This window comes from Podarcis tiliguerta, assembly GCF_965153285.1.
Source record: "Podarcis tiliguerta genome assembly, chromosome: 12".
Taxonomy (NCBI): Eukaryota; Metazoa; Chordata; class Lepidosauria; order Squamata; family Lacertidae; genus Podarcis; species Podarcis tiliguerta.
The window spans coordinates 37,284,946-37,306,339 of record NC_139545.1 but is presented as its reverse complement, the minus strand read 5'-3'; the positions used below and the strand labels follow the sequence as shown (position 1 = coordinate 37,306,339).

General features: G+C 41.5%; 1 protein-coding gene across 14 annotated transcripts in view; it reads left to right on the top strand.

Annotated features, from left to right (window-relative positions):
- NEBL (nebulette) overlaps positions 1–21,394 on the top strand; it is a 173,478-nt gene that overhangs the window by 110,834 nt on the left and 41,250 nt on the right. For 9 of the 14 annotated variants that reach the window (XR_014503657.1, XR_014503658.1, XM_083406183.1 and 6 more), the window contains 5 exons: positions 10,073–10,352; positions 10,441–10,512; positions 12,442–12,546; positions 14,644–14,754; positions 20,543–20,653. The exons of 4 other annotated variants lie outside the window; for them this stretch is intronic. Coding sequence is in view for 8 of the 10 variants with exons in the window: in XM_083406183.1 (XP_083262309.1) it covers positions 10,284–10,352; positions 10,441–10,512; positions 12,442–12,546; positions 14,644–14,754; positions 20,543–20,653 (468 nt within the window). In the remaining 2 variants the exon portion in view is untranslated. Of the gene's footprint in view, positions 1–7,845; positions 7,926–10,072; positions 10,353–10,440; positions 10,513–12,441; positions 12,547–14,643; positions 14,755–20,542; positions 20,654–21,394 lie in introns of all 14 variants that reach the window. One more of the 14 variants, XM_083406184.1, reaches the window with a different exon arrangement.

The following is a 21,394-nucleotide window of genomic DNA, read 5'->3' as shown; positions in this document are numbered from 1 at the left end:
GCATCTGTGGCAATAACTGAGGGGAAGCTAGTAGCCTAGTCTGTCATTCTTCAGATCAGCAAAGCTATCAATAGAGCAACTGTTGACTAGTAGGAAAATCCCCAGGAAAATTCTAATGTTTACTTCTGCTTTAGGAGCATTTAGGAACAGACATTTCCAGTCCAACCAGTGAGACAAATATTTGTGTTCTCAGAAGAGACTGATCCAACCATGATAATGATTTTATTCAACCATAATAAGGGCTGTATATAAGCTCCTCCAAATGAGTTGGTTTTGTGTTTTAGGGTAGTGTAAAACCAGTTTACAGAATAGAGGTGGAGAAGTCCTTTTGACCAGATAAACTCTCTGCGGGCCACATTTGACAGGTGAGAAGGGCTTCCCACTTGTCCATTGCCTGACATCATATATAGCCAAAGATTATTCAAGATTAAAAGGCAATGCTAAACCAAACCATGGCTTAACTCTGGGTAGTATGACAGTAGCAGCTGGCCATAATTTTATTTGGGGAACCTGCTTGTTTGCACTAAGCCATAGTTTGCAAACTGGACTGCTTTGTCTTTCCATTGACAAATAAAATGCATGTTATCAATGGCATAAATGAGTTTGGTGATGGAGGAAAGAGTTTTCCTAATATTTCAACAAGTTCATTGTGCTTCTATAATTGAGAAATGGGATTTGTGGGGCTGAGTGAGGAATCATGAGGTGCTCCAAGGAACATGATGAAGAGTCTGGCCTGGTTCACCTATAATGCAAAGCCATGCATTGTTCCACCAAATTGTGATTTGTTTCAACGTCTAACCCAACTGAACAGAATAACCATGGGTTTTATTCTGGCAACAAACCACAATGTGAAGTCAAGGTTTGTTGTTGGCTTATGAACCATGGATTGTTTAAACTCTGATTTGGCATTATGCCCCAACCCACAGGCTTGGTTTGTTTGGCCACCTCATTCTAGATGCTCACCAAGCTATAGGCAGGAGCAGCTAGAAAACAAATCAAGCCTTGGAAAACTAAGCTTTGGCTTGTTTGCTTTTCTGTGAACAAAGCATGGTTAAAACAATCCAAGGCTTAAGAGTTATGTGAGAATGCAGATGGTACATTTACACAGAGCTGTAAATCCATAGTATTAACTTTATTTTGAGAACATTAATTTAATACTTAAACAAATGCCCTAGATTTAGCTAATGAAAAGCATAGTGTTTTGCAGTGTGATGGAAAAAAGCATTAATCTGTTACTTCCTGACCCTGTCTGATTTGTAAGTGGTAGGGCTAGGATGAGACATGAAATAATACTGAAGCAGACATTACACATGCCTTCACCCCGTTGATCCTTTTCATGATGTCATGCACTTAGATTCTATGGTTTCCAGTTTTCATGTGATGGATTTTATAAGATGGCGAAAGTTCTCATAATTATCTAGATATTATAGCTACTGTTTTGGGTAGAGATAGTACCGCATAATTATTTTGCTTTTAGAAATAACATCTTTTATAAGTTTTATGTTGCATGAAGCATTTTAAATGAAGTTCCTTTAAAATGAAGCATTTTAAATGAATTTTAAATGTTGCATGAAGCATTTTAAATGAAGTTCCTTTAAAATGTTCGGCTAACAAAGCCCTAAACATGTTTGTGCACACAGAGCACATTCTTTGCATTCAAGGTTTAATCCCTGGCTTGTCTAGTTTAAAAAATCAGGTAGCAGGTGATGAGAGAGACCTTTCTTTGTTTGAGATGTTGGAATGCCACTTGCAGAGTGTTGTTGCTATAATATTTATATCCCACCTTTTCCCCTGACAGAGTAGTCAGTACTGTGATGAATAGACCAGTGTTTGACAAGTGGTGCTTATCCAGTTTGGGGTTCCTCTGGTTGTGGCCCATCGTGGACATCCCGCCCCCTTTGCCCTCACGGCCAATCACTGGGCTGCTGTGTGGCCAGCCACAATGGCTGCTAGGATAGCCTGCCAAGGGAACAATTTGAATTTTCACCTATTCAGGGCCTTGGGTGGGTAGAGCTTTGGCAGCAGACTGGAGGGAGCAAGTCTTTACTACGGTCCACTACCAGGGATGGCTGTGCTGCGGATCCTCAGCTGAGTCAACAGAAGAGCAACCCAGTTGCCCACCCTACATGTTATTCTTTAGACACCAGTAAAAAAAACCTTGCTGTGGTTTAAGGTAGTTACTGTATTTGGGGCTGGGCCTGTTTGGGGTTTTTCCTCATAGCAATCACCACAACTTTCAGCGGATAAGGCATTGGGTAGAATCCTTAGTCCAGTTCTGCATCTGGGGTGATTTAGTGCATTACCCCGACCTCAAGCAGGTGCAATCTCAGGATTCCCCGGTAAAGGGGTCTGATGGGAAGTTTCTGTCCTGAAGCCACGTGGGCAGCAATAGGGCCATAGAACTTTGAGTAGTGTCAAGGGGCGGCCCAGCTTAGTTGACCTGCATCTTGAGGTGGCAGGCCTAGCCCTGTCCAATCCTCCCTCTGGAGGCTGATACACACCCAGTGCCTAAGCCAAATCTTATCTACATTGTTAATCAATAAAGTCGTGACCAAATTTTAATCCCAGAAAGTTGTTGTGACTTGTTTGCTCCCCCTGTCATTCCTCATGTCTTTGTCCACAAGGGTTAAGCACACTGTGAGTAGGTCTACATTATTGGGCAACATCATGGCTGCATGTCTTTGTGAACTTTATGAACTGCAAAATAATTTTATAGTCTCATCTAAGGCCATGGTGTTTGGCTTTTTCTTTTGGTCTATTATTTGTAACATTAAGAGACTTCTGTACAGTAGTGCAATAGAAATTTAAGTTTTAAAAATAAACGAATGATCTGACTGTAGCCAGAGCCTGTGGTAGATTGGAGCAAGGTTTTTAGAAGGAGGAACGGCATCTGCACTGAGTGAAAGACAGACTGTTCCAGTCGCTGAGAATGGCAGGAATGGACGAAGATAAGCATAGCATGAATATGAACTTGTGGCAGTAAGAAAAGGAATAAGGGGGAACAGATAAGGTGACACAAAAATGCAATCCAATATAGGCTGCAAGTGACAAGATGAAGTAGGACAGATTCTTTTTTTCAAACCAATAGCTTATTTATTAAGGTTTACATATTCAGGCTGTCACCAGAAAGTTAATTTCCAGGAGGGCCAAGGGCATAACTTGGATGAGCTTTTAGGCTTTTATCTTTCTGATGATCTCATAGGCAGCCAGAGTCTGCCTTTCTGTTAAAAAAAAATACTATCTAGCGCCAGGGGCTGGTTTGAATCTGTACCAATGAGCTTTGTGGATTTTTCTAGAGCATGAGAGGCGACTTTTAAGTCTCATCAAAACCCCAGAGATAATAATCAGTAAATCAAAATGGCATGAGGCTTTGCCAGGAGGCAGAAGAGGGAAACGTCAAATCTTATTTATACATACCTTTCCCAACATGGAGCCTTATTTCATTTCCTAACACACTTTTAAATCTAACATGCAATAATCCTGCTTCACTATGTTAGTAATTTAAACCACTCCACAGCTAATGTCACCAAACGCAAGCTAGAAATTAAGCATATGCAGAGAATTGTATAGCTTCATATTTGTACTTATCAACACAGATGCTTTCAAAAGCATCGACAGCTGTAAACAGCAGTGCATCACAAGTAGAAAGAGTGTTCTGTAAATTAAAGCAAGAAAGTCGCAACCCCAAATGAAAGCTTATAAAAAGCAAAATAACTGGTATTTTATCTTGCAGCAGGTCAATAATAGATCTGCCACCTTCCACACATTTTAAATTTAATTTGCTTGTTAACACATTGTGTTTTAATGCAGTAACCAACTTACCTGTAGTTTGAGATAGTAGGTCAAAGGTTTGGAATAAATGCACATTTTTTAAAATCACATAAAACTATCTTAAGCTAATTACACTTTGAAAATGTCGCTCATTGAGCTGTTCATTTTAGATAGCACCTAAGGGGACTTCCATATGGTTCATTCAGAATTCGCTGCTTCATAGGATGATTCACCCAGGTTATGGCTGAATGAAATAACCATTTATGCAGAGCCCTCCTGGTGCATCACCACCACTCTAAGATTATGGTTGTAGTCTCTTTAGTTTTGACATGCCTAGTCCACTTTCCTGTCTTTCACAGCTAAAAAAGGACCAAGTGCCAAGAGCAGAAGACAGCAGCCCCTATAGGCTACAATCTCAGGAAAATTAAGAAATAAATCACATTCTCCTCCACCAATGTCATGGCTGCTATATGAAAGGAGGAAAAGCTCTCTGCACAGGCCCATAACTCAGTTGCAGAGCACACGTCTTGCAGGTGCCAGGTACTTTATGTGCCCAGGGCACTATATGTGCCCAGATAAGAAATCGGGTTCCAAGGCTAATTCTAGTTTTTATTGAGTCCTGACTGGTCTGTCTTGTAGCTGCCAAGTTCTACTGAGCACTGGAGCAGATTCAGTAACTGGTAGGGTAAAGGTAAAGGTAAAGGGGCCCCTGACCATTAGGTCCAGTCGTGGCCGACTCTGGGGTTGCGGCGCTCATCTCGCTTTATTGGCCGAGGGAGCCGGCATACAGCTTCTGGGTCATGTGGCCAGCATGACTAAGCCGCTTCTGGCGAACCAGAGCAGCGCATGGAAACGCCGTTTACCTTCCCTGCCGGAGCAATACCTATTTAACTACTTGCACTTTTGACGTGCTTTCGAATTGCTAGGTTGGCAGGAGCAGGGACCGAACAACAGGAGCTCACCCCGTCGCAGGGATTCGAACCGCCGACCTTCTGATCAGCAAGCCCTAGGCTCTGTGGTTTAACCCACAGCGGTAGGGTATGGAACCCCAATTAATAAAATGTACAAAGACCCCAAATATGTCTTGATTAGGTTGCCCTATTAAAACTCTTTCTCTAGTGATTTCCCCACAGCACCAGTTTATTTTTAAAACAACTAAAAAAACTCCTGGCATGTTTAAGAGTGCAGGCTGACACTCGGCTGCTGTTAAAGAGATAGAAACACTTTCCTCCAGGGGTAAAATGTAAATGCTTGAATTATTAAACTAGCTGCACATTACACTAAATGTTATTGTGCTGCTTGCGCACATATTAATTTGCTTAATATGTGATAATATATGGTGGTAGATAATATTCAAGACAGCTTCTGAAGGTGTCGCCATATTGACTTGTTGCAGGAAATATAACTTGTGGCACCTTGAAGATTAACAGAGTTATTGTGGCAATCACTGTTGTGGGCTAGAGCTTGCTTTTCCAGACCTATGAAACTATACACATGCACCCAGGGCCAAAAGGTCCATGAAATTAAAAGTTAATGTATGTTCTCCATATGCATTACAGATGCAGAAAATTCAAAAAGGTGCCCATGGGGAATCTTTTACATTATCTGGCAGAGAACAAGTCCCTTATTATAAGCTTGTCTTATCCCTCCACTAAACAAACAGCTGCCCAGTCATGAGATACCATGACAGATCCACACCAGAGCAAACCATGACAGATCCCTAAATTATTTAAAGAGTCCCTTGCCACCCAAACTGCCTAAAGCACATTTAGCTTTAAACTTGCTTTCCCCATAAGAAAGTCAACCCACTGTCCCTTCAATATGTCTTCAATACAACGTTTGTCCAGTACTCTGAAGATGTGCAAGCTCTCCTTTAAGTGAGAAAGTTGTCTGTGTCTACAGCAAAAAAGTGACTCTAAAGTGAAATGATGCCCAAAATGATTGGGCGCCAGCAAGTCACTACGTGCACTAGAAAATGAAGTTATGTGCTGGGCCATCTGCAGCCACCCACACTCCATTGTTTCCACAGAAATGCCTTGGGATTAACATCGGGCCTACCAGCATTTTGGAGAATTAAAAATACAGAGGCCTTAACCATTCAGCCACCCAAAAAAGCAAGCATCAGGGGTGGTAGCAGTGGCAGGAGTAATGGAGAAGAGCAGGGTGGCCAATACAGTGAAGGTGGCAAGGAGGTGGACCAGCACAAAGGTGACCAAGCCCGTCTTACCCATAGGCACTAGGGGTGCGGGGCACCTGGGCGCCGGGCTGTTAGGGGCGCCAGGCCAAGAGTCCGGGGCCTGAGAGTTGAGTCCGAGGAAGAGCCTGTCCGTCGGTTGGAGTGCTGCGGTGGGCTCTTCTTCTGTGGCGTGAGTTTGGGGGTGATCGAGCCAGCGAGATGCTGAGGCGGCCAGCTGGCTCCACTCTCCATGTCTGGGACTAGGCAACCTGGGGGGGGGGGCACCGGGCGGATCTTTGCACCCCGGCACCGCATATGCTTAAGACAGCACACAGGGTTCCTTGTCCAGGGCTCTCAAAACTGGCGGCATCTCTGAAGCAGTATGGAAAGCAGTAGTAGAACAGCTTAAAACCATTGGGTTCTTTGGCTGGCTTTGGTAGCCTACTGTACCAGTCTTGGCAGATGTCCTTAGATTGCTCCTAGGTTGTCATGAGAAAGAGAGAGGGAGGGAGGGTGGGGAAAGGAAAAAGACAGAAAGTGCCATTTGGAGGCTTCCCTCCTCTCTCTTTGATCTGTTGCATTCAATGTCTACATTTTATATCTCCCATTACTAAGTAACCAGATATATGTCAATTTCATGCAGTAGTAAATAGGTGTTGGAGGGTCACCAAACGTGTTACCTTGTTCAGAGATGTTCTTGGCCTCAGACCATTCATAATCTTCACTTTGCATTATGGCAGCCTATCACAAAATAGGCACAGCCAACCACCAGGCAAGTGCCGGTTCCCTTGGCCTGAAAGCGAGATGTGCGCCACACCCCATAGTCACCTTTGACTGGACTTAACCGTCCAGGGGTCCTTTACCCTTTAAGCTTTTATCCTTAGAAAAAATAGGAGCTAAAGGCCATTTTGAAAAGCCATATCTGCCCTGGCTCTTCTACCAAAGTTCCTTTATGACCAAAACATCCAATTTAATCAATGAAAACTCATGATTTAGATCCCATTCAGGATGAAGACAAAAAGCATGCTAACCCTCCAGCCAATCGGAGCTCTGCTCCCATGAAGGGTGACAATCCAAAGCCTTGTGTGCTTCTTCACGGAAGTGGGACAGTGAATGGGCTGTGTCAGCAGCTTGCATGGATAATGCCCTAGGGCAGGAGTCTGGATTTTGTAGCCCCAATTCCATTTTTGAAACTGAAGTATTGTAAGACATCTACAGTGTGATGCTTCATGAGACACTGGGCGGATAGTCCCAAGGCTTCATAGAGATGCAAGTTCCCAACAGGAACTCGGGAGCAGAGGAAGCTGCCTTATACTGCGTCCGACCACTTGGTCTGCCTAGTTTCAGGTTTAATTTGGAAATTTTGATGCATATTAATCTCTTGAGCTTACACTGTGTGTTCCTGAACAATGCAGCACAAAAGCCTGTTTCTATTTAAGTGTTCATAATTCCGCCCCTCCCGATGAATTGTGAAACCTAAAGTTTCATATGATTTGATCAAGGAGTGCCTGCAAAGCAAAGCATTCTATGTAGCAAATGAATATATATATATATTGCTGGGTATACAACCTTTTTTTTACCGGCATTAAATTGTCATTTAGATCCTAAAATATGCTAACTGTACTCACAGAGCTGCTGCAGCTGCATGTGTTGGAATGTAGTATGGCAACTGTAAAATAGATATTTGACAACGTGTAGGCAGAATTATGTTTTTCAGGAGGTTGCAAGAAAGAGCCATATTTATCACCATCTCCCTGTTGTCAAGGTAACCATGTTTCCTTGTTGGGTAGCATTCTTCGTAGGGAGCCTAACTTCCCTTTACCTAATTATTGCTAGCCATTACATTGTCAATTCATTTTATGTCCGTTCTCTGGAACGACATCCTCGTTTCTCTCCAGGGTTAGAGTCAGCCTATGTGTTAGCATGTGGATTGTGCTGACAGCCTATAAAGCCATGTGGAGGAGATTTACAGTGAAAGGTAGGAAAGAGTGCGGTGCCAAACGTGTCCTTGAAACAGCCTCCCCCAGCCATTTTTCTCTCAATAAGTTTACTTGTAGCCTTGGAGGTCTCACCAGGAGAGTAATAGCTGGGCAAGGCAATTTCGGGGGAGAAGCACTGGTGGAGAAAGAATGTTAGGACAAGAACTGCTAGAGTCAGAACTGGGCTTGAATGTGATGAGCTGTAGAATTGTAGTCATCTGCCTAGGCAGCCAAATACTCGCAGAGCCTGGAATAGCCATACCTAGTGATCGTACCATTGGGCCCTTCTATCTGGGAATGGAGGAGAAACTTACCTAATTTGCAGTTTCCAAAATAATATGCAGACTTAACCATAGCCATCGTTCAAAATTTCCACTCCATAATACATAGCAATGGATATTAAAAATGCAAATAGTATGGTAAAGAGCTCATTTAAAAATGCATAGTTGAAAATAACATGCATTATACTAAAAAAACATTGCTTTGCAAAAGTGTGAATATTTGGAAAAAAATGCATATCAAAACATTTAAAAGAGTTTTTATGAGGACTTAAAAAAATAATTCACAAGCTGTTGCAGAAATTATTCTAGACTTTCAGGCTGGAATAATGAGAAACAAAAAACCCCCCCTGAAAGTGATGTTTCCTAGATCCTGGGCCAACACTTTAACTTTGCATTCCCTTCATTTGGTTCTACTTGACTTGAACCCAAGCATCCCTTCCAACAGGGTATTCCTTGTATTCTGTCTGCCCTTCAAACAGAGTACTGTCCTCTATAAAGTAGGGCACATTGCCACCTTGATAGGCTCTGGGAAGGTGTGTCAAGAACATGAGCACACAGATGAGTACTCTGTGTCCTCTTGGAATGATATATTCAGTGCGTCTAGAAAGCAAGAACAACCCCAGATAAGTAAACACAGGAAAATGAACCTTCAGCAAGTTCATGTATGGGAAAGGGATAGCAGGGAAAGTAGGACAAGCTACAGAGTATTTCTAGCTCAGCACTTAGGCACTTAGTCCACAACACCAACAGAGGGTACTGTAAATACTGCCCTGGCTGGTATCCCAATGCAGTATTATTGTACGATCAAAGTCATTCTGTAGAACCGCTTTTTAAAAATTCTTCGCAGTATATTTTAGAAGGTTTTTAGTATGCTTTTACCATATTGTAACTTTCACCTGTTAAGTAAACCAGGTTGCCTTCATTGAAAATGACAAGAGTCTTTTCGGGAAAATGTTTCAAAATGTAATATAGGTTTACTGTACAACTACACCCCCCTCTCCCGGTATTTGAACTATACAGCTTTCTGGGAAATCTGTAGGAATAGCAGAAAGCTATGTTTGCTGTTTGTATACAAGACAGTCTTGTAATTAGCAGTGGGGGTTTGACATGGTTGGTCAATGGTCTCTGATCCCTGCTGAGCTGTGCAGGGGATTCTTGGGGTCTTGGCCCTCAATCAGGGTCTGTGTTCCTTTGGAAAATTGAAGGTGTGGCAGAGGATGTTGTAGCTTTAAGAAATACGATTTAAAAACAAGAACGTATTTACACCTGAATTTGGATGGAGGGTGTCCAGATCTCAAGAGGGGCTTGTTCCCCACAGCAGTGAAGCACAGCAGCCCAAAGTACCTCTCACAGCCAGACTGCAGGCAGACTGCCCAAGATAGATACCTCCCTTTGTTCTGCCTTCTTCTTCCCATCACACCTTGCTAAAGACACTCTTTTCCTGTCACCTCCCCCACCTTGGCAACCTCTGTCTGCCCAGGCCCAAGATTCCTCTTAGATTGGGCCATCAATTCCTTTTGTAATACTAACACACTGGCTCCAAATTATACTCCAAATACTCCAATACCCCAAATAATAAAAATCACACAGTTTTATTAATTTCTAGGGTTTAGGGCAGTCCCCCCTCAAACCTATAACATTGTATTTTTGAGGTGTTGTTGCAAGTGTGTACTTGGATTCGCACGTGCACAACTAGCACTCCGGTATGTTCATATACACACTACTGAGAATTTTGCAATCCTGCCAATTTTACAAAATTAAGGGGCAGACTTTTGTTTAAAGCTCAATATTCTCAAGTGCAGTTTTAGATATTTTAAGCTTGGATGCAAGGAAGTATTAACTCTTTTTATTTTTTTTGTTTTTAGGTCACTATAGCAAGGACATTTGTGACGCCTTTCACTCCACTCATGCTGAATTGTTCAGATAAGACCCTTGAAGTACTGCCTAAATAAGGGAAAAACCATGGGGACGTTAAGCTCACTGTAGAAGCAGACCAGCATAGGCATTCAACAAGTTGTAGAGTGCAAGCTGTTTTACCTTACTGAACTTTGCCATTTTTCTAACTGAACGGAAGAAATGAGAATGCCGTTTCAAGAATCTAGGGAGAATGGAAGTGAGGAGGAGGATGAGAACTCTGAGGCAAAGGTGGGTGGTTCTGATACATTCTGTAAAGTGCTAGGGAATTCATTATGTGGTTTGTTCTCATTTTTGGCATGCCTTCTTTCTTCTATAGGTGTTCCTTAAGCCTGTTATTGAGGATAGAAACATGGAGCTTGCCAGAAGGTGCACTGAAATGATAAGTGACGTAAGTAAAGGTTCTTAGTAGTGTGTTAATTCCTTATTAAATTTTTGGTCATGTTTCAGCTAGACAAGATTTTAAAAGCACGCATCCAAGGCTCTAAGTAGAAATGGCCAATTTGTTCCTGAAAAATATGTATGCATATTTGTGAAAGGGTTAGCGGTTTCCCTTTAAAACGGCATTGTGAAACTGGCTTTTGCCATTTTCAGTTTCCCCTTTTCTTTGCAACGTTTCTAAGTTGTCAGTAGAAGCTGATTCAGAATACATTAACAAATTCTGGTGCGGTTTTAAATAATGTGGAGCCCAATATTTTTAGAAGTTGGCTTTAAAGTGGCATCATGAAGGTTGAATTTGAGCAATGAGTGACTCCTTTTCACAACAACTCTGAATGTTGTTTTCTGCGACATCATTGCTCAGATGGAGCTGGTGCATTTCAGAGCAAATGAGTCTTGGCTTCAGGCATTCTTTTGGTGGGTTTGAGATAGAGAACTCATCTTTGTCATGTCACTTAAGCCCCCGAAAAACCTCCCTACATGACTGGCTTCTTCATTGCATGGTCTGTGCCATTTGGACAGTATGTGGTTCTTTAGGAAGACCTTTGGGGCATTGCATTTTTTATTATTATTGGAGGTCCTTGTTGCTGTTTTTACACCTTTGGTTTTGATTGTTTTTTAAAAAATATTCTGATGTTGTATATGTGTTTAAATTTTATTAGCTGCTCTGGATTTCTCTTTGAAAGAAAGGCAGAGTTAAAATATTTTACTAAACAAACAAATAAATGTCAGCACAACTGTGATTCCACTGAGGTAGCCATTGGCCATACCATCAGGGTGATAACAATATTTAACTGCCTTGAGACAATATACTGAAGCTATCTTGAACATATGAAAATTCTTAACTATGGCTGTATCATGGACATAGTATTAGTTTTTCCTTGAGACCCACTAATTTCAGTGGCATGGTTGGTCACCTGCTTAACTGTCTTCTGTTCAAAACAATAAGACTTAATTGTGCTTAACTTTAACAGGATTGTGCCTTAAGTTGGGTGGTGTTGCTGCTTTTATCACATACACAAAATTGAAACTTGTCAGATCCACAGTGAATATCCATGAAGAACCTTCTTCTCTAGATCATTGATTTCTAAAGCTCTTTTCACTGGCTTAATGGAAGTCTGTTGGATTTCTGCCATTATGAGCATAGTGATGATAACTGAAATGTTTAAGTGTCCTCATCTAGCCACTTTACATCTCTCTGATGTCCAGTTCCTAGCACTGATTCAAGCTTTGTGTTTCCTTTTCTGAATGAGGTACATATAAGCTAAAAGCATGGGATGCCTTTGCCCGACAGCGCTGTGGCCCATAGATTGCAGCAAAATACTGGGGCAAGATTTTACCCAGTATATTCTCTGTGTGATGGGCTCATGGGAAAAAGCTGTCCCATGAGCCCTTGCTGAAGAGAGGAGGGGGAAGTCTATATAAGGCTGCTTCCCCTGGATATCACAGCCATTTTGTTTGAGAGATTTCGGCACACCCACCCTTGGGTTAGAGCCTTCACTGAGCAATTTTGGGCCGGAAATGAATTTTTCTCTCTCAACATGATAAGCACTTAGTTGGGGCTTTTTCTACCTTTCCTCAGTGAAATTCATAGGCGGAAGAACATTGTATGAGGGTGGAAATGGCATTGCTCAGGATCAACATAGTATAGGGGCTCCCCATAAGGGGCTTGAGGGGGAGGATTGACCACAGCAAACCCAAGTGTGGGTTCGGTATCTGCTTGGTTGGAATCTGCACCCTGGCCCCCCAATGAGACCATGCTTGCTTGTCTTGCACTACAGCAAGGTTCAACACTGGCCAACAATTTATACACAGTTTATACATGCACACACTAATATATTATTTTCTGTTTCTCCTTTCCAATCCTATTCTTCATTTACAGGTCCATTATAAAGGAGCATATGAAAAATCTAAAGGCCAGTGCATATTTGTTCCTGACACCCCTCAGCTAAAGCATGTGAAAAACATCTCTGCCTTTATTTCTGAGGTAAGGCACAGAATATTTGGGAAATTGTTTGGCAATATGTACAGTCCCAGAGTGGCAATATGTACAGTTCCAGTACATCCACTCACTCCAAACTCAGACAGCAAGCTCTAGAAGGATACTATGGTTGATGGTATCCAAAGCCACTGAGGAGAATTGGCAGGGATACATATTCCTGCTTCTCTCCTGACAGAGGTCATACAGGGCAGTTTCCTTCAAGAGTGCCTGGATCTGGTCTGCAACCACCCACTTAAGAACCTTGCCCAAGAAGGGGAGATTGGCAACTGGCCTGCAGAGTGTGGCCTGCCACTTGCATTGGACTGATCACATGTTGGGACAGACTCATGGTGTCATGGCAGCCATGAAGTCCTGAGCCATCCCAGAGCTAGTAGCCTTGGCATGGATGTTGAAGTCCCCCAGAACAGGCAGTTTGGAGGTCCTCACCACTGCCTCTGAGACCAGCTCTGTCAGCTCAGGTAGGGAGACTGCTGGGCAGTGAAGTGGGAGGTAAACGAGCAGAATCCCTAATCTGTACTGATTGCTTAGTACCAGGAACACACATTCTAGATCCCTCCCAACTGGACAGAGAGCCTTGACAGAGCAATGGCATGTCTATGAGCCACAGCAACTCCTTCCCCCGTCCCTCAAGTCTTCCCTGATGCTGCACTGACTATACAGGTGGACATAGCCTGTGCCACCCTGCTCATCCGCCCAGGTCTCAGAGATACAGACCAGATCAGCCCCCTCATCCACAATCAGATCATGGATGAGGAGGCTCTTATTCAGAGTTGTCTTGGCATTCAGCAGCAGCAGCCGCAGACCCAAGGGCTGGCTGATAGGACAATCACAGCGCCCCAGGTTGGAGGAGGGGCTGGCACATGGCACTGTCACTAACTGCTTATATGGCCTGCCCCACCTACCACACCATGCCTCCCCCTACCCAGAACCACTGCGCCTGCCCCCTCTCCTCCCAGGCACATGGATCAGTGTCCACAAAAGTTTATTCCATAATGAAATAGTTAAGTCTTTAATTGCTACAAAAGACTAACATGGCTGTTCCTCTGGAAACTGTCACTTTTATAGGACTCTTAATTCAAAAACACATTAGTGGAAATTGATATTGCATGATTTCAAGGAACATGCTAGAATTATTTTTGGAATCCAAGTTTGGCCGAAAAATGGAATTGTTAGATTGTGCAAGAGAGTAATCTGTAAAATGGATACAAAATTAGCAATTCTAATTTATTTAATATGTTATTGATGTACCAAGTATAAATCTGTTGGGTGCTAGCTCATAATACTTAGGTGCTTTGATCTATTTATAGATACTCAATATGTGTGTCATTCTGTATTTTTATGTGTATATAGTTTGGGTCTTACTGCTTCCAGATGCAAGTCAAACACTTCAACATTATTTGTTTTGGCAATGCAAGAAATATTTATGGACTATAGTGAACACACACACACACACACACAACAAAATTCCACAATATTCAGGGCAGAGTGTGTGGTTTTGCATAAAGGTTTTACATCAAAATATGTTCCAGACTTTGTGCATGTTTGAGAATTCTGAATGGTTGCGAAAGAAATGCCTTCACCTACATCCCCCTACATTCCCCTTTTTATTTATTTTAAAAATATGTTTATTTAATATAGCAAACACAAGGAAAACAAAACTCTGGTGGACAACATTGGGCTTCCACATGTAGGATATATCACATAGAGTTCTTCAGTTGGGTTGGTCTGTAGAGGGTACCGGAAATAGAAACGAAGCAGGATTGGTGAGTGGAGGCTGTCATGGAAGTTGGAAAACTAAAGGGAGCATCTCTAGCGGAGCAGATATGGTTAAAAAATATATTATTACATTAACTCTTTCAACTGGGTCTGCCACAAATTCTGTGAAGATAACTGCTTACCATAGACAAGAACTTTTAATGCTGCAATCAGAATCTCAAAGTTATGTCTATAAAGATTATTAGCAGAGATGGGCAAAATCTATTTTTATATCCAGTTGTCAAAAGGCATAATGTTGAACCTTTCGTCCTAAATGTCTTTTTAATCTGTTTGAAATAATTGCTGCATTATTTCTCTTCCTTCTAGGCACAGTACAAAGCAGGTGCAAAGAAAGACCTCTCCAACTCAATCTATCAGCAGATGCCAGCCACAATTGACAGTGTGTTTGCAAAAGAAGTTACGCAGCTTCAGAGCAAAGTAATTTTTATTAAAAAAATGTATACTGTATATTTAAGCAGCCTGATCCATTTCCTGCTGGTACACATGCTTATGCACATGGAGGAAGCACCCCCCCTTTAGGTACTTGTTGGGGCCTTCTGCCGCCACTTGTTAGCTGTCAATCATTCTATCCATTCCTTTCCATGCCTCCCACAAATGTGCCTAGAAGTCCTACTCCTCCCCAGAGTCCCAGTGTACAAGTTACTCTATGATCCACCCTGAAGTGTTCTGTCTGCAGCAATGTTAGTAACTGGTAAGACTGGCTAGTACTCCCACTTCAGGAATTCTCTGAACAGCCTCTACCAGCAGTTCTATGATAATGGTAAAATAACATGGGACACAACATAGAACTTAGTGGCACCCACTGCACCCATACCACAGGGCGGAGTAAACATTTTCCAGCACCACTTTCTGGATTCTTCCACTAAGATAGGAACAAAACCATTGCAGCTTGATTCTTCCAGTTCCCAATCCAGACAGAAGACCCAGAAGGTCCATCATGATCAATGGTACTGGAAGCTGATAAGAGATCCAGGAGAATCAGCCAGGTTGCACATTCCTGACTATCTCCTGGTATAAAGTTTAGGTCAGCCAGGGTGAGCAAGGCAGTTTCTGCCTCAAACCTGCTTCATAAGCCAGATCAAAGTGGTTCTGGACAATTAATGTTTGAAGCTAGGCTGCCACTCCACACATTTGAGCACCTAACCCAGAAAAGGGAAATGATACAATTTGTTTGGGTTCAAAGATGTGTTTTTCACATGAGCCATCTCACAGCTGTCTCATTTGAGGTACAAAGAAGGAACCATACTCTTTTTAATAATATAAACAAGACTTTTCCTACTCATTCCTTATTATATGTATGTTATTCAGGAAGAGTGACCTTAAAAATCTCAATCTAGAATAAATTGTTTTAAGAAAGGCAGCTATGATTTTTGCAAGGGAGAAAAACATTCGCTGTTAGCGATACTGCTTGAAATCTGAAGACATTCGAAAAATAGACTTTGATTTGTACACCTTAAGTATCCACAAGCAGGCGGAAACAGGAAATTGCAATCACGGTTGTGAGAAACAGATGTATAATAAACAGCTTATAACAATCTAGATCAGCACAGTAACAGGTAAATCTGTAATCAATACAGTCTCTTAAAATTGCTGGTTGCAAAGAGTTAAGAGTTTAAGTGAGCTTTCTATTGTGATAGCAGTAAATTACAGAATGTTTTTAAATAACATACTTAGTTTGATTTATAAATGAGATTAACATAATTTATCTGGCTGTCAATGCAATTCTTTTCTGGCCCTGCTCCAAAACAGCATAGCATACAGTTTTATATAGTACATCTCCCCCTCCCTGCTTCAGTGATACAACAGAACAGATACAATAAAAAACTGACTAGAAGATTAAAATAAAGTTTGTTAGCGCAGCTCTGTCTTGTTGATGTTCCTCGTATAAAACATATTCCTAAATAATTAAATAATGAAACTGCTATTAAAACATTTATTCTTAAACACACATCCTTTTTTTTAAGAGGACATACATAATATATATTAGATGTAGCATGAAAATGTAAAACCCGCAGACACATTTATTTCCCATTTGTAACATAAATCACTGCATTCTGCTGCAAAAGCCAGGGAAAGTGGAATAATTTCCTCTTGTCGGGTTTCCCAAAAACTATGCCTGCAAGGAAAATGAAAGGGGAGATGGTGGTTTTACAGCAGAGCTGAGATTTGTCCCTTCCCAAACCACCCTCATCTAGACTCGCATCTTCCAAAAGTGCAGTGTTCGTGCACAGACAGGTTTGACATACGCTGGAGGGAATAAAATGATAATATTTATATTCTGCTCCCTCTTGCTTTCCTTGCCTTTTCTCTATATTTATTGTGGCTCCAGTGTCCTCCATGACTTACAGTACTGTCACAGAAGATGGAAAGAACATTATATTGCTCAGTGCCTAATTTGATGTTTGTTTGTCTTTTAAAAATGTTGCTTGTGACCAAGAGCCAGGGGTAGGGCAAACCATGGCCTCCATATACACTGCCCAGGCCTGTGCCCCAGGGAGGTTACATTGGTGCTGCTAACACAGCTGTTGGACTTCACCCCTGGAGATGCACTCCATTGCCTCTCAAGTCAGGTGGTTGCCAGCAACAGCAATCAACAATAGAACGGAAAAGTACCTGTTTTAAAGTGCACTTTGAAGGAGGAAAAAAAACCTTATGAATCTCCCCAATTTGCCTCTTATTTGGCCAGTGTGTATACCCATTAGCTATACAGTGGTGCCTCTGGTTGCGAATGGGATCCGTTCCGGAGGCCTGTTCGCAACATGAAAGGAACGCAACCTGCAGCGGCGCATCTGTGCACACCCAGGTTGCGATTTGCTGCTTCTGCGCATGCGTGTGACGTCATTTTGCACTTCTGCGCATGCGTGAGTGGTGAAACCCGGAAGTAACCCTTTCCGGTACTTGCGGGACATAACCTGAAAGAACATAACATGAAGCCGATGTAACATGAGGTATGACTGTACCTTCAGGTTTGGCAACATCTACAAATTTGATGATCACCTCACCCCATTTCCTTTACCCAAGAATTTTATTAAGAAGTTAACACAACACTGGGCCCAGGACAGAACCCTGCTACAGCCTACTTGCCACATTTCTCCAGGAACGATTGAGAAATACAATTTTGGTATGGCCTGCCAACTAACTACAAATCTTCCCAAGAGTCTAGCTAGCATTTTAGCAGCTTAGTCACTACTCAGTTGACCCTAATAGACTATGTGGAAAGAGAATAGCAGAGAGCCAAAAACAGATTGCTGAGAGAAAGCAGAAGACCTTCTCCCTATAAAAATAATTAGGAAGAGAAAAGGTAATCAGCTGTAGCAAAACAGCAGAGGGGTCAAGGAGGATGAGGATATGTATGGGATCATCGAATGTGGCACTGAAGAGATTAATCAGCAATTAGCCTAACTAGCATTACTGTTTATTCATTAGAAGAAGTAAACAAATTTCTGAGCACCAAAATAGCTGTGAGATGATTCTAGCTGACTTGCATATGAAAAAGAGATTTTGCAAACCAACATTTCTTCCTTCAAGAGGATTACTGGGCACCCATTTTCTTTCTTCTTTCTTTTTTTTTGGCCTGATATGTCTGTATACTGTCAAAACAGTATCAGAATAAATAACATCATATTTTGGAGCATTGTGATATGGTAGTTAACAGATAGTTAGGTCCTTTGTTTTTCTGGAAAACAAGGAAACGGATTTCCAGGTTTCCTGCTCTCCTCAAAGTATTTTAAAAATATCACAATGAAAGACAAACTGCTTGAAATAAATGAATGAGGAAATGATGGGGGGAAAAACCAGGACAAAGGTTTTGATTCACATACATTCCATCACTTTGACAGAAAATTCCAAGGCTTGATCCTTATCGGGGAAACAAAATGACCCAAGGAAAATAGAAAATTAGAGCATGTCAACAGACTGTTCAATTTTCTTCTTTATAGCTAACATTTCTTCAAGCTCTTGGCAAATATGCTTGAAGTAATGTTTCTGAAAATGATGAATTGTGGAAATCCTATGTTCTACATTCAAGATTGAAGAAAGAGTGGTGGTATACCAGTGCAATCCATTTTTGGAATAAACAGAACTTTCAACTTTCTTGAATATGTATTAAATATTATGGCATACCAACTAATTAAAAGCACATATTCATATCTATAAATGTTGGCTCAGTAAATCTGATTGGACACAATTTACATTCAGTTTGGATTCAAAATGAGATTGGGGTGAATCTGAACCACTTTATGAAGTTCTTGAGCTATGTGCTAAATTAAAGTTCAGGAAAAAGATCCTATTAAAGCTCATTCCTTGGCAATATCGTAAGTTCTGTTTGCAATTTCTCAATAGTATTGTTTATCTTGCTGCACCCATCCATGAAATTCTTTACAGTGGCCTTGGCCAAGTCTGAAATTAATTATGTGGACCCAGCAGTTTTGATATCAAAACTGTGGGACTCTTACGGATGTGCATTATTTTGAAAATAAACAGCTACAGCCTTTGCTGTATGGAGATTTTTAAAAGTCAATATTTAAAATGATGGTCCTCAGAATCTCACATTTGTTTTGTTCAGGCATTATCTTTGTGTAGTGAAGTGAGAAATCAGACCCTCCTTTTACTGATCTGCTGTAAACTTGCTTGCTTTAATCTGCATTGATCTTTACCAGTTGCAAATCCTTCTTTGGCTAACATGTTTTCAAATCTTCTTGCAATCTTTGCTATTAGGTTACACACCACTTGAGTGCCTGTATTCCAAGAGCTCCTTATAAAATGCCTGTTGATTGAGGACCGTATTGCCAAGAATAGAAACCTAGTTGGTTTGAATCCAAAGCTTCCCTTTTTCCAACAGAAGGAGGAAAACTTTGGCTCTAACCTGGTGTGGTTTTTTTGTGCCTACACACACACACACACACACACACACACCATTTCAGTTAACTGTATCTGATATCTCTTATATGCAGCCAGTTCTGTGAAAGATATATAAAGGTAAAGGTAAAGAGACCCATGACCATTAGGTCCAGTCGTGGCCAACTCTGGGGTTGTGGTGCTCATCTCGCTTTATTTGCCGAGGGAGCCGGCGTACAGCTTCCAGGTCATGTGACCAGCATGACTAAGCAGCTTCTGGCGAACCAGAGCAGCGCACAGAAACGCTGTTTACCTTCCCACCGGAGCGGTACCTATTTATCTACTTGCACTTTGAGGTGCTTTCGAACTGCTAGGTTGGCAGGAGCAGGGACCGAGCAACGGGAGCTCACCCTGTTGCGGGGATTCGAACCGCCAACCTTCTGATAAAAATAAAATGCAGCCATTCAAATAAAAATAAAAATACAGCCATTCAAAACTTAGTGATGGTTTCATTTTCCTTCTATATTAATTAGCTGAAAATTTCTCCTCTTCCCCACTTCCTGAAAGATAAGGGGGAGCAGTAGTACAGCAACTTGTTTATTTTCTAACCCTGTAATTCAACTATTTAAAAGTAATTAGCAATAATTATTAACAGTATTTCAGTGTTACATTAGAAAACAACATTGGGACAACTCTGCCTGGGGCAACAAACAATCTGCATGCTTTGGTCCCTTTCCAAAGCCCATTGCAGTCTTTTGCATGCATTGGGTTCAGTGAAGATGATTGAAGAGATTTCAGAATATATCTTCTTGGTTTGAAGTTTTTGTTTGTCTGCCTTAAGGATACAAATGCTTCCAATGGTGACTTCTAGGTAAAAGCAAAGGGCAGTACCCAAACATAAAAACTAATCAGGATCCTTCCCACAGGGTAGCTGGCTTGTTTATTCTGGTATTTCAGTTAAATTGCTTTTTGCCTTGCTAATTTTGATCTCTTTTATTCAGTGAGTACCAGTCAGCTTGGTTCAATGGACAGGATATTGGGTGTGGACTTGGGTTTAAATGTCTACTTTTATCTATAAGCATGCAATCTTTGACTACATCACTCTGTCGCACATTTTGATACCTAATTGTAAAATGTAGATTATAGTTTGCTTCTTCACAAATTGTCAAGGCAAATGAGCACTTGAGCATTATGAGATATTTTTGATAATAAAGAGAGAGGGGGGGGTCTGATTCTTTGCATCTTCATAGTTTAGGTTTATGAAAAGGCATGACAGGAAAAAATTAAAATGGTGTAAGAAAAGGAACCCTTCATTGACCTTCCTTCATATCCTGCATGATACATATGATATAAAATGTACCATTTACAGGTTCTCTACAAGCAAAAACATGATGCTGAAAAGGGTACATCAAGTTATGCGCATATGAAGGAGCCTCCAGATGTTAAGCACGCCATGGAAGTCAGTAAACACCAAAGTAATGTGAGTATTCTCTGCTATTAATGTGTGATGCTCCTGTGTTTGCCTGAAATGAAATGTAGCTTTGATATTTTGGAGAAATCATGGTTTGAGAATTTAATCATACAACGATTTAAGGGAAATATTTGCTAGTTATAGGAAATAATACTTCGTATGAAAACCGTGAGTAAGATCCAACCTAGTGCAAGAGGGCATTCATTAGCGCAGCAGTGCACCCCTTTTCTCCTCCGGTACAGATTTTGGGGATACATAGGAATAGGAATCATGGAAGAAAGGATGAGAGATTTGCTCTTCTACATGAGACTCCACACCACGCCCCTTCATCACATTCAGGATTCAAAGGGATCAATTGTGATCGCTCGCACTATGTGAGGCTGTGTCCCCTGACTTAAGAGAGAAATGGGAGAGGCTAAGAAGGGATGGAGACAAGAACATTGGAATAGACCAGGGGTCAGCAAACTTTTTCAGCAGGGGGCCAGTCCACTGTCCCTCAGACCTTGGGTGAGGGGGGGCGGACTATATTTTCAAGAGAGAAAAAAAAGAACAAATTCCTATGCCCCACAAATAATCCAGAGATGCATTTTAAATAAAAGGACACATTCTACTCATGTAAAAACACGCTGATTCCCGGACTGTCCGTGGGCCGGATTGAGAAGGCGATTGGTCCGCATCTGGCCCCCAGGCCTTAGTTTGCCTACCCGTGGAATAGACACAAGCAGGTTATTTGTGTGTTGTGGGTGGTTT